This window comes from Catharus ustulatus, chromosome 2 (genome assembly GCF_009819885.2).
Source record: "Catharus ustulatus isolate bCatUst1 chromosome 2, bCatUst1.pri.v2, whole genome shotgun sequence".
NCBI lineage: Eukaryota > Metazoa > Chordata > Aves > Passeriformes > Turdidae > Catharus > Catharus ustulatus.
Window position 1 is genome coordinate 45,358,737 of NC_046222.1, and position 14,561 is coordinate 45,373,297.

Below are 14,561 nucleotides of genomic sequence, written 5' to 3' on the forward strand. Positions count from 1 at the left end.
CAGGCTGTATTGTACAGGCCTATATTTCAGATAGTTGTGTCAGGATCAGAACAACCTTTTTAGTCATAAAAATGTGTTAACACCAGACTCCTTCACTGGAAAAGGACTTGTTCATTTTAACTACCACAGAGATGAAAGCTAACCAGTGAATATTAACATTCTCAGACAGAGATAAAACCTTAAAGAAAGGTTTTATCAAGTAATTATGACTCTTTTTTTTTGCACAAATGCATTCATAAATGGTGACATTACGGGTTTTTTTAAGTCTTCGTTTAGTGATACACAAGTCAAGATGACATCGTCGATAGAATGCTAAATGTATGCTGAAACTGCTATCTTGTATTCCTCTGTGGATAGATGTTTTGTGTTTTCTCCATTATATTCAGGAGAAATCTCTCCTTTGTGTCTGTGGTGAACAGCCCCAGAGGACACAGCATGGTGCCTCAGAGTAGCTCCAGGCCATGGAAGCAGCCTGGCTCCAGGACAGAGGTCCTTGGAGGGGGTGTGGGGAACAACACAGCGCGACTTGTCACATTTACACAGTCCCCCCAACAGCAGCAAGGTTGTTTGGTGCAAATGTCCTGCAGTGTGTCAATATTGAGATTTTGTCCTCCTATCATCTCCAGTGTTAACAGCTCAGCAGGGAAGCGCCTGCTGCTGCTTATATCTGTGCAAATTGTCTCTTATGAAACCATCTCATAAGGGACGTAGGCAAATGTCCAGTTTCTGTAATTGTGATGTTTGTTTATTTGCAATTAATTAGCTGGAGATTTGGCTCAATGATTTGGAACCTGAGTTAGCAGGTAACTTTAGCAGGAGGAATGAGGTCACCCTGTCTTTTGTACTTTGGGATATTGTACCACGTACATCCCAGCCTGGAGTCACGGCACAAAGCTGCCATGTGAGTGCTCCTTCGGGTTGCCACCAGGCATAATTCAATACCACAAGTGAAACACAATTTGCTTAAGGAATTCTGTGCAATTTTACAGCTGTAGCCTGGTCTCCTGGAGACACTTTAGGATCCCCCGCAAGGGAGCCAGGCATGATGCCCACTTACTTCCATTCTGATTCCAGAGAAAATGCCCTCAAGGAATAATTGTGGCCCACTGCTCCTTTTGGAATAATGCTTCAGGGCTCAGGTTGAAAAGGTTAGATTTCACAGCTTTAAGCAAATTGGAAAATTCAAATGTACATTGTATCTCTTTAGAAAAATAAGACAGTTGAGGTAGTTTATAGCTTTTAAGATACTGTATTGTGAAATAGTATCTTATCAATCACATTGAAAAGGGCAATGGAAGCACAATGAAAATACATAAAGAACTATTAGTGGGCAGCAGGTTTTTTCTCAATGATTTTTGAGCACTGACAGTGTTATTCCTGGCAGCAGAAAATTAAATAATATCTTTTATTTAGATGGATTATAATCTGCTGCAGATTTCTAGAAATAGCTTTTAATTACCATGTACAGAAGTGGAGACATCCAAAAAAAAAGCTCAAAGTGGAATTTTTCTGGTTTTGCAGTAGTACAACTGAAATTTGCCTTATTATTATTTTATTTTCAACTTCAATTTAAGTCTAAAATGCTAAATACGCGTTCTAGGACTTAAAAAGTATCATATATATTGAGCAGTTCCTGCATTCTCACTTCTCATTCCTCTCAGATACAGAAAGCCTCTCTGTAATGTCTTATTTTTTACTTCTTTAAGTTTTTGCAGCCAATTCCCACATCCTCTGAAGCTTTTTCCGATATTCTTTTATAAACTAATTAGCCACTAAAGACAAGACTGCATTAAAGTTTTCCCACCTTTCTGATAAATATTCTTTGTACCATGCTACAGAGTAATTTTCTCTGTCTTTATCTGCCTTGGCAACTATTTTAGCATTGTTTTCATACTGTGGGTTTGCTGGAGAGGCTTAGACCAAACCACCCAGGACATGCTCAGTCCTAATGACCATGACACACTGTGCTCAGGGGCACTCAGTGACACTTGCAGAATTCCATGCTTTCTTGACCAGGAATACTGAGCGGGTACCTTGCTGCTCACACCTGGCTATGCAGATACCAAATTGTGCCTATTGTTTCCATTCGTGGAGATGAGCTAAATGGAAACATTTAAGCAATATCCATTTTTATTAAAGAGATATTTCCACTCTTTTGCAACCTTTGTCATTTTTTCTCCTGGCAAGTCCAAGGCAGAAATGCTCACTTCTGCTCATTAAGACTTGGGATTACACCAGAGTGTACTTTTCTGTGAACAAACAGCTGTTCAGGGGAAGGAAAATGCCCAACTCTAAAATGAACAAAGTTCTTAAGATCATTTGCTTTCAAAACGGTCAATGCAAGTGCCATTGCATAATGAAACGTCACAGGCACTTAACTTTTATGGAGCAGTTATTGACTGGTCACTGTGTTCATTTTCAGACATTAATGCCAAGGTCAGTTAAAACTAACCAAGTCCAGATCAACATATATTTCATACTTGATACTTGCCAGGATTTTATTCACAATTTTCTTTCCTGGTCTGTTTTCAGACAGGCAAGTCACAGCTTTCAAAGTCTGTATTCTTTTACCTGTTATCTTTTCATTATACCCTGCCCATTTCCATGATTCCCACTAAATGTCACTTCCTATGGCTGAAATTTAATTTAAATTGTTAAATATATTCATTCTACCAGAGCTTTGAACATGAGTTTATGATTACTTCTTGCCATATAGCTTGCCTCAGTGGGATGTAATAAATTAGTCTAATCATATGGTGAGTACTTCATTCTGTGTTTGTTCCTGCTAGGAGCTGAAATTGTCTCCGTAATTGTATGCAAATCCCTTCACCAGAATAATCAAAGGAAACCTATGTGTAGCTGCCCATCCTCCACAAGAGAAGCATAACAGTAACTAACTTTGAATTCTACTGAAACAAAATGTTGTCTCTTCATATGTGAAATGTAGATACAAAATAGAAGAATAAAATTTAAAGTGTGAGTAGCAGATACTGCAATATTATTACTGGTTGCTTTTAGACCTGCTCTTTGCATATGCATACCATTACGCTAATAGTGTTCATGGCATTGAACCTGAGAAATAATAACATTGGGATTTTTCATTTTAAACATGGAGGAGTGTCTCCTCCTCCAAAAAGTACATGCGACATATGATGGAGGGTTTTATGAGCTGCCTTCAAGGAGGTGCCTGTTTCCTCCTACTGCCTGAAGAAGGATACTGAATGAACTAGCTCAGAATTAGCCAAATTCAAATTAGTCAGTATTTCAGTTGAGATAAATTCTCCTGCAATTCTCTTACTCTGAGGCATGTTTTATATATTGGCCTCAAATCATCTTGATTTGCTTCCCTGACCTCTGTCAAGTATTTCAGCATTACTTTTTTAAATGTGGACACCACAAGGAGATTCAGCCATGTAGGAGTAGTCCAGTGTTCTCCGTGAAGATCATATAATTCCCTTCCCTTTTTCTCTGTGTAAGTATCTAGGTGTTACATTAGCTATGTTACAGCATTACTGGAAAAGATCAGTTCTCTATATCAATGACTGAAGCAGTGTTTGTGAAGACACTCAAATGAGGCAAGGTTACTAAGTGCCTTTTGCTCTGCCAGTTCTTTTCAGAGGAGTACTGAAGAGAGTGAGAAGAGAGTAGAAGAAACTGAAACAATAAACAATCTCTGTTCATTTTCCTTTGAAATTTCTGTCATTACTTTGCATTCTGCTTTGCACAGGTTCATATAAAGCAGTTACAGATATGCATACATATAGAGGCATTTACTTGTTATGTGCTTATAGATGTACAATTGCAAGGTCTTGGAACATTTAAAAGAACTTATTAAAATGTTTTATCACTTTTTTTCCTGTTTTTGGGGTTTTTTTAAATTGTACTATTTGGGGTTTTTTTAAAGAAACTCAGAGTCTGAGTCCTTTTCAGGATTTAGTTGAGAGTGATATTAACAGTCCCTTAGATGAAGTGCCTGGCAGTGCATTGTTCAACGTCATAGGATCATGGAATCATTTTGGTTGGAAAAAGTTAAGATCAATTCCAAGCATTAATCCAGCACTGCTGTGCTCATTCCTAAGCCATGTACCTCACTGCCACTCTACATGTATTTTAGATGCCTTCCAGGAATGGTGACTCAACTCATTCCCTGGACAGACTGCTCCAGGGCTCGACAATTCTTTTCATGAAGAAACGTTTCCTAATATCCAGTGTAAACTTCCCTTGGTGCAATTTGAGGCCGTTTCCTCTTGTCCCTGTCACTTGTGACCTGGGAGAAGAGGCTGACCCCACCTGGCCACCCCCTCCCATCAGGCAGCTGTAGAGTGATGAGGTCCCCCTGAGCCTCCTTTTCTCCAGGCTGAACACCCCCAGCTCCCTCAGCTGCTCCTCACAGCACTTGTGCCCCAGACCCTTCCCCAGCTCCGTTGCCTTCTCTGGACACGCTCCAGCCCCTCAATGTCTTTCTTGCAGTGGGGGGCCCAGAACTGAAGTGGAAACCAGGTGAGGGGAATGATCACCTTTCAATAAAAGCCACTATATGAAATCTTCGGATGTCTCACAAGCTGCTGCTCCAGTTCAAAAAGACCATCTTCATGCTAGTCTACATACAAAAACCACTGAATTAATTTTAGGAACTGGAAGAAAATCATAGATTCTTTAGGATTATCTCCAAACTGTTAGTTTTTGGGGGAGCAATTAACTTCATGTGTCAGTTTAAAAGATACAGTAAGATTTACTTCAAACTCACTTCAGACAAGCGGTAACCATAACTGTAGCATTCACATTTTAAGTCCTGTTTTCCCAGGGCTTGTTACATTTTTCTGAAAAAGGTAAGTACTTCAAAATGTAGATTTCAAAAGCATCTTAAATGAAATTTAAAATCAGAAATTATGTGCCTGGGATCTACAAATAGAATTTATGGAAGGGGTAAGGTCCTAAATATTATCTGCTGTGTAGCAGCTGCAGACATGGCCACATGTGCATAGAGATAGAATTAAGGTTGTGAGTTCCTTCAAAAGAATGCTTGTAAATATGAACACTACTTGTTTCAATGTGAAGATTGAAACTTTCCATTTTCTCTTAGGCAGGTATTACAAATGATACAGCCAGTAGGCAGAGGCTACCAGATATTTTACAGTAAATCACTACTTTTCTAACAAATCCTTACAGAAAGCAGGCAGAAGACCTGACATCAAGATCTTCATTTAGTACCCACAGTCGGTTCTGTCCTAGGGCACAGGTATCTTACTGAGGCAAATGCCTTATGGGAAAAGTAGTACATGACAATATAAAGACAACACCATAATACATTAACCAGAATACACTAAGGTACTGCTAATTTGAAGATATACCAGCTCTAGAGAGCTTTAGTTTGCAGTGCTAATATCCTTTGACATGGCTCTTCAGGATGTTATTTTCACAAATTTCTGTGTACGTTTGTATACCATCACAGGGCAAAGCAAATCCTATTAAATTGAGATTAGAGAGGTAAATTGTCAGCAAGCTAGCAATTTCAGGAAAATAGCTATGCCTGAATTAAGATATTGTGCAAGAAGGATAATTTGTTAGTATCAGTCTTACAAACTATAGGTTTTAGTGAAATTAAGAATTTTGGCAAAAGGTAATAAGGTAAATATTTGAGCTTTTTTTTTTTCTTCCAAAGTAGACTAATGTTTTCCTCTTTTCTGCTTTTTCATTAAAAACACTGATACACATTAGCCCTAATGATTCTCCCAAGATGACATATCAGATAACTTGTTATTTATAGAGACTACATAGATGATCTGACAGAGGGTAAGGATAACACATGCCTCTTTTTTTTTCCCTCTCTGTTGTTCCACTTGCTAGCTCAATTGCTGGAGGTTTTTAGGTAATAGTTTGTAAAGTTTTGATAACACTGTAGTTACATGCAGTTTCTAATTTAGCATTTAAATATAGTAGGAATTTTCTAAAATTTGCTAAGAAAGTGTCTCCTTGCTGCTTGTAAACTACGGAGGAGCCAGTGACCTCTTACCTGAGCCAGCTGTAGCTGAAGCCTATGGCATAACTGAAAATAGACAAATAAAAGCAAATAATACATAAAACGCTTTTTTTGTTGTTGTTTTTATGTTTTTTTGTTTTGGTCTTTATCTGTAAGTACCTTTGGATATTTTCATCTCCATGCATGCTTGTCATAAGAAAACATATGGGGCTGCAATGTTATTTTGAAGGAATTTAGTGAAATGGAAAGGGTAATGGTATCTGAAAACTGTGAAAGCCCAACCAAAACTATTAGACTGGCTTCAAAACCAGGGCTTTTCTTCAGTCCCTCTCAAGTTCCAGTTATCTCAGTGATAACTCAGCACTTTGATGAGACACCTTAACTGAGTTTTTCATATGAAGGCTGCAGGCTCTGAAATGCAAAGAAGGGGAAAATCTTGCTGCTGAGTGGGTGTAGCATAAATGGGACCTGACATAGCTTGAATCTTTGATCATGAATTCCCATTGTGGTACAAACCAAACATCCTCCCATATGCTCCCTGTAAGGACATTTCTTAGACTATGTTGATCCACTTAAGACTTTAAAAAAAAAAAAAAAAAAAGAAGAAGTCATGGTTGTAAAATATTGGCAGCATTTTCTTGTAGCTTTGTGTTGTCCTCAGGAAAGAAGGATTATTAAATACTGCAGATGAAGCTGCAAAGGTACCAGTCTCAAAAGGATTAAGGGAGAGAATGGCAGAAAGTCTGACCATATACCATTACAAGATCTTGTTTCGAAGGGTCTCTCAAACACTGAGATAATATTCAAGGTCATAACTGCCAGGGTGGCAAGAAACATGAAGTCCAAAGTGGTTTTCTTTATCATCAAATATTCAAAAATATTTGAAACAAAATTACAATAGGAGATGGCTAAACTGGATCCATTATTTCCTCAGTTTTGTTTCGGAACAAATTTGTGGTAAAATTGTTTCGATCGTTGATGGTATAGATGGCTTTATTCACAATCTACATCATAGTAGATCTCTGAAACTTGACAGGACTTGGAAAGCTAAGTAAACCCAAACATGCATCTCTCAAAAACAGATTATGTGTGATACAGCAATCTTCATTCTATTACAAAGTGATTTGTTTTCTAGACATTGGAAAAAACTATGTGTCTCATTCTAGGGCAAGTTTTCACATTTCCATGATATTTTGCTAAATGAGTGCATTGGGTTTGCATGGCAGGGGTTTGGTAGTGGGGGTCTACAGGAGTGGCTTCTGTGAGAAGCTGCCAGAAGTTTGCCTCATGTCTGAGAGAGCCAAAGCCAGCTGGCTCCAAGACGAACCTGCCACAGGCCAAAGCCAAGCCCATCTGCGATGGTGGTAGCACCTCTAGGATAATGTATTTAAGAAGGGCAAAAAGCTGTGAAGCGGAGATAGAAGTGAGGATATGAGAGAGACACAGCTCTGCAGGCACCAGTGTCAGTGCAGAAGGAGGGGTAGGATGCTCTCTAGAGCAGAGATTCCCCTGCAGCCCGTGGTGAGGCAGCTGTGCCTGGACATCCATGGTGCAACAGATTATAGAATTATAGATCGTTTGGTTTGGAAAAGACCTAAAATATCACCTAGTTCAAACACCTCTGCCACAGACAGTGAACTTTCCACTAGACCAGGTTGCTCAGAGCCCTGTCCAGCCTGTCCTTGACTTTCTCCAGGGATGGGGCATCCACAGCTTCTTTGGGCAAAAATGACCTTCTGCAGCCATATGTGTGGATGAAGAAAGGGGAGGTGGAGGGAAGGTATTTAAAGATATTTTTTTTCCACATTATTCTGCTCTGATTTGATTTGCAATAAATTAATTTTGCCAAGTTGAGACTGTTTTGCCCACAGCAGTAATTGGTGATTGATCTCTCCCTTTCTTTGTCTTGACCCACATTTTCCCTCATCCCATCCAGCTGAGGAGTGAGAGCGATAGAGGGCTTGGTGAGCACCCAGCATCCAGCCAAGGTCAACCCATGGCCATGAGCTTAAGAAATTTTTTCTTGATGGTCTATCAAACACTGATCACACTCAAACTCAGAAAGAAGTATATGAGATTCACTGTCAAATAAAGAGGTATTAAGTGCAGGGTTTGTTTTTTTCTGGTATCTTTGTTATATATTTGTATGAAGAAATATAAAATGCATTTGTTAAGCTTGCAGAGGATAAAAATTTAAGAGGACTGTGTGTACTCTGGAATACATTTTTAAAATACATCACATTTTCACCAATGTACTTCAGGAAAAACTTGGATCAATTGCAACATGTCCAGAGGAAAGCAAGGAAAATTGTCAGAATCAAGACTAAAACATTTTCCACAAGGAAAATCTGAGAGAATCATGTTTCAGAAGCAGAAGTGCAGAAAAGAAAAAAAGAAATGTAACAACACTCTTCAGTTACATAAAGGATTGCTTTAAGGTAGAAGGGAACAAACTGTTCTCCAGGCCTACTAGAGATAGGACAAGAATGAGTGGCTTTAAATTGTGCCAGGGGAGACTTAGGTTAGACTTTAGAAAACATCTCCTAATGATAAGGATAATTAAGCAGTGAATGTATTACCTAGGATGTGACTGAATCCTCTTTAGAAATTTTTAAGGACAAAGAAAGATATCTGCCTAGAATTTTTAAAATATAATTTATATGTCTTGGGGGATGGAGGGTTAGAGAGGAATGGATGGAACTATTTCTTGAGTTCCCTGTCTTACTTTCTAATCTCTGAATGATTTCTGTGAATCAGACCCAAGAAGGACTCAGAACACACCTGTAGTTCTAGCTTCCACTCTGTTATCTGAATTGGCCAGTTTCTATGTACTTTTTGTGAATGTTCTGGCTCCAGCTCACACTGTAGAAAAAATCAGGGATGAAAGTGATTTTGTTTAAGTTCTGGGACTTCTATCCTGACAAAAATTTGAAACAAAACTGTATGTTAATGAAAAGGTAATAAACACAACAAGGAAAAATGAAATATACATGAGTTTGAGTGCTTGTAGTTATTGGTGGTATTGTCATGCATCATTCATACTACAATTTTCTTGTAAGCTTTTCATCACTGTTTTTTCTGGACTTATCTCGATAAGATTTGGCCAGATAAAATAAATGGTAGATATTTTCACTAAGCCTCATGTCCAAACCCCTTCAGTATTCATTGATGAAAAAGCACCTTTGAGATAGATATTTAAGACCAAAAAAAGGGGTTTTTTATGGGTCACATGTCTCTCCTTTGAAAACTTGGATGATTAACTTAGACAACTGAACAGCTATAATTAAGCTACATTAATCCAGTCCTAAATTTTAAATATACTGGCTTATCCTTACCAAATGATTTATTGTTTATTCTTCATTTCTGCTCAGTGTTGTATTTTTAAAAAAATCATCCTAATATTAATTCCCATGGTTGGAAGTAGCTTTTGGAATTATAGCAAATCTTGGGACCGAGATTTATTCCTATTTGAAAATTAATTGGCCCTGAAAGAGAAGCAAATGAATTTGCATTTCAGTAACATGCAGTATATGAGCCCATATAAACCCATGTTTGGAAAAGACCCATGTTCATCAGAGATGTTCTCTATGCCTGGGGTCATAACATATTGCATGTGCTGTTTCCAAGTTTATTAACCTATTAACTTGCCGATTCAGTGTTGCTGGTCTGCTAACTATAATCATAATATGTAAATATTGCATCCTCTTTATTGTAGAAAATTAATGGTAGGTTACTGCACACAAGTTTCAAAATAAAAATTATTACAGGGGGTGCTAGTGTTTGGAACAAGCAGCCACTTCACTGTCTGTCTCCTGGCAAGCCCATCAGGAAAGATTGCCTGTGCTTAGAGGGCTGGGGAAATGGTTTCCCAGAATGAAAAGGCTGCTGGAAGATGAAAGTGATTGAAATTTAATTATATCACTGTAATTGATCACTGAACTACTTTCTGGTGAAAGGAAGCAAGCAAACAAGCAGAGGGAAAAAAAAAAAGGAGGAGAAAAAGGAAAAATGTGCATTCCAACAGAAAAAATAAGATGGTGCTTCTCTATCTCTTCAGTTTATGCTGAAGAGATTTAGATATCAGATTTTATTTTTAATTTAAGTCGAAATAAATTAAATCAAATCATTGCCTGCTGAAATGAAATTGGTTAGGGGAAAGCATAGCTGAAGACAAATTAAAAAAACCTGAGAGGTAACCTAAATTTTAAAATCGAAAAGATTTCTCATGATTTCAGCTAGTTGGGTGGAGGAAGTTTGTGTATAGGCTCCAATTACAGAAATGTTCCAGTGAGTAGGAGGAATCCTGGACTACAAATTGACCATTTTACACACTTCAGCACCCAGAAAATACCTGACCCTGAAGAAGTACTAATATCTCTACAGCACCAGGTGCACATATGCTATTATTTTTCTATGACTGGTGCATTTTTTTGATGAAAAAATGCCAGTAGGTTGTGGAATGAGGGAAGAAGGCTTAAAAAATCTGAGATTTTGTTTGTCATGCATTTAACTGTAGTATCAACCCCAATACATAGATTTCTTGAAGCAGGCATCTCCAGCTTTGATTTTACATGAAAAGAATAGGGTAACTTTTCATTCTCATGGTTGTGGGGGGACAGGGGGTTGGTATTCATGTTTTTTTTCCCCTAACATTTTGATTCTGTGTTACCATTTGGGACAAAAAGAAAAAAAAAGAAAATTGCAGTATGGTAGATTATCACAATTCTACCTGACCAAAGAAAAGAAAAGCAAGGAGAGAAGGGATCAAGAAAACAAAATTTTGTGGACTTGCCCTGTTGCTGATTTGGTTCCAGGATATTGAGGTGGAATAGTGTCTACATTTAAGCAATGACCTAAAAAAATCAGTTGGCAGACTTCTCATCACAGGTCATTTGAGGAACGTTCCCCAGAATACAGTCCCATAAAGAGGAAAAATATAAGTCCTTCATGCATATAATGTCCTTGCATTTGGGAAGGACTTCAGTTGAGGTTTCAGGAATTTCTGTTCATGTTTTATTTAGTTCACAGATTTGCTAATTGAAAAAGAAAAAAAAAAAAGGCAGGCTCTGTGAAGGACCTTTTTTAATAAATTAGCTATCTGCATTTCAAGGTTGGATTAATTGATGAGGAAGGGTTACTATAAAAATTTGTGAGAGAACTTAGCTTACTTTTACATAATGGCATAGTCCTAAACATTTTCTTAAATAATATTATTTAGCATGGATTGTGCAGCTCAGCTGATATGAGCTAGCCTAGGGATTTTTTTGTTTGCTTTTATGCAATAAATAGTATTTCACAAAAAATGGGAGGGAATGTATACCATCTTTCTGTAGAATAACTGAGGATAAACAGCAGGTAAACAGAAAATAAATACCTTTTAGATGACAGCTATAATATTCATGTCTGCTGTCTTTACTTGGGCAAACATCTTTCTAAAGATTAGGAATTTTGCTTGAATAGAAATGCAGCATTCAGTTTCTGAGAATTAGCTCAGGTTAGTTTCAGAGATTTTTGCCTTATAAAATGTTTGCAGAAACCAATTCTTTTTCCTTGGCAGCTGTAGCCAATTATTTTGGAAAAATAACCATTCTCCGCAGCATGTCTAATTTTAATCCAACTGAGCCTGTGAATGCCCTTATTCATTCTGTGTAAACTTCATCCTTGTCAGTCTGTTATATTAAAAATTGTTCCTGCACACTGACTAGGTGACCATGCCACTGATGACTTGCACAGGGATTCTGAAGTCTTCTGCTGGAGGATATTGCACCATAACCACTTAGTGCTGTTTAACTGTGTTGTGCCTACATGTGAAAACCCTCATCTAAGTGCCAGCTACCAACAAGAAGCTACAGAAGCTTCAAATACCTAAATTAAGGCAGTTGCTAATGAAATGTGGCAAGTGAAACCTTGATCCAAGATAGAAGAAAAGGTTTTCTATGTGTTTGTCTGATATTTGTCATGCTTTGTGCTGGGGTAAATTACCAGTTTGATCAAAACACATCTTAGTGAAGTTGTCCAAATGAAATAAGAAAGGAAGGAGGGAATGTCAATTGCTGTTTCAAACAGCATTCATTCTGAATCAAAGAAAATGTTAATTAGTGTCAGGAAGCTGAATTAAGTAAATGTTGACTGCCTTGGTAGCAGAGATCAAGTCAAAGTTACAGTATAAGTGAAGCAGGAACCCCTGTAACATTGGAATGGTTTTGATATATGTCTATATATGGAAAGGAATAGGAAACGAAGCAAGAAATACAATGCTTGGGAAAGAATCTCGTCATGATTTGCAGAGATAATTACAGGCAAAAAGGAGATTGAATATAGCAACAGGAAAAGCAGAATAATTATGCAGCAATTAACGGGAAAGCTGATGGTTCTTTGAAAAAAAATAACAGTCATTGGGTTAAAAATATATGCTGAGTACTGAAATGTTTTAATACTCAATACATCAAGTATTTGAATTCATTTCCTGCAATAAAATACTGTTTCATAAAATAAATGTCTCATTTATGTTACAAAATATGTTCTGCATTTTATGTATATGTTATAATTGTTAGTATTTTTATCTAAAATATGACATCTGAATTGGAGGGAAAATAGCTAATAAATGTTCATTTTGGAGTGCTGGTGCATAATGTCATAAATATAAGAAAAGTTGTATTTTAAGTTAATATTTCAAAGACTGCAAACATCATAGGAGCCAGTAGAAAAATAGCTCCTCCTAGATTAGCAAGAAGATTAGTTTCTCATGTGTCAAAAAAACTTCATATTTTACTAACATTATCGTCTAGTTTCATTTGACTGGAGGCAAACTCAGATTTTGGTTGTGTTGTAGGTCTTCTGCTAATTAGTTAATTAGCAATCACACACTAAAAAATGCTCTTTCTGAAATGTAACTTAGAAAGATTCCTCCTGAAATCCGTGGGAATATCTCATCATTCTTCTACAGGGAGTCTGTCATGCAGTGGCATCTTTAGGTGCATTAAAATGACACCTGGGGGCCACTGCACTCAGGCATGGGACACTTGTTGAAGAGGGAAAGAGGGTACCACCAGGTAACCACATCACTAAGGAAAGTTTTTAAGACATGAAATCTTTCATTTAAAGCTAGTGAGAAAATTGTGCCAGCTAATAAGTTAAAAACCACAATCCTGTCATGATTCTAGACAGGAGGACCTTCTCTGAATTGTGTCATTTTCATGAATGTGTTATTGAGAAACATGTCTGTCCTTCTGTGCTTTTTGTCTTTTTTAAATATTAACTCTGGGTGTGAGGTGTACAATCTTTATTGCTTTAAACAAATTCCCCACTTATTCTGGATGAAAAATAAAATAATACTTGCTTCCTGCTTCAGGGGTTGGTTGAGCAAGTTGGTTTGCAAGCTGTCCTAAGTCATGTCATCAGCTCCCCTGCTGCCTCTGTACTGCACAACCCCAGTGAAAAAACAAACAAACAAACAAAATAACAAACAAAATAACAAACAAACAAAAAAACCCAAACCAGACAGATCAGAAAGAAGGTGAAAGGCAGCTGAGACTGCCCTGCAGGTCCAGAGGGAGACCTCTGACAGGACACTGCATTTCCCATCTGTGAAAGACAACACAAGGGGCATCAAATACTGGTGGTGATAAAGAGCAATAATCCTGCCAGTAGTAACAGTTAATGCTTCTCTGATGTCCCTCATTCACTGACCTCTAATCTCTTTGCGTACATTGATTCAAGCTATATGGAAGCTCTGAAATAGTTCAATATAATTTCTATTCATACATCTACACTGGCATCTAAATGTATACGTATAATTAAGTTAAACAAAGAATTCTCACTAGGAAGCATTAAAAAGCTGCTTGGATTAAGTGTTGTTATTTAAAAAACCAACCCAAACCAAAGCATTTGAGTGCCTTGTGGCATGCAAATACTTTTGCTGAAGTAGGCTCAGATTTTTCCTTTGCTATGTTGTTAAATGCCCAGATACAGAAATTGTACAAAATTAATCTGAGCAGCTGAATGCTTGAGTGGAAGAGTTTGTGTGTATGAATCATATGAAGATTATCCATAATGCTCACTCCCAGCATTCTGATCACAGCAATTGTCAATTTTGTTAATTGCATACTGTACACTGATCATGACAAGCAGCATAGGTAGGGATTCAAATATTCTCTTATTCCCCTCCCTGCAGGAGCATATATTAAGAGATATAATATTGATTAAGGACAATTCAGATTAAAAAAATGGGATGATTGTGTTAATAGTGTATTGTATCCTTCTCTTTTAGGTTATTCAATACTTCAAGCAATTATGGAAAAAGCAGGACAAAATAGCTGGCAAGTCAGTGCCATCTGTGTGGAGAATTTTAACGATGCCAGCTACAGGCGGCTTTTAGAAGATCTGGACCGAAGGCAAGAAAAGAAATTTGTAATAGACTGTGAAATAGAGAGGCTTCAGAATCTCTTAGAACAGGTAACTCCTGCTTTTAATGTTACTGTAAGCACATTACTGAAACTCCAGATGAGATTGCATTTTGTTTCTTTTGTCGATGAAAATTATTCTTTTAATTTTTATTTTTTTAAACTTTGTTTATTTTGTC

General features: G+C 37.4%; 1 protein-coding gene across 9 annotated transcripts in view; it reads left to right on the forward strand.

Annotated features, from left to right (window-relative positions):
* Positions 1–14,561, forward strand: part of GRIA4 (glutamate ionotropic receptor AMPA type subunit 4) — a 217,930-nt gene that overhangs the window by 110,965 nt on the left and 92,404 nt on the right. For all 9 annotated transcript variants that reach the window (XM_033086500.2, XM_033086482.2, XM_033086492.2 and 6 more), the window contains exon 4: positions 14,250–14,434. In XM_033086500.2, coding sequence (XP_032942391.1) covers positions 14,250–14,434 — 185 coding nt within the window. The remainder of the gene's footprint in view (positions 1–14,249; positions 14,435–14,561) is intronic.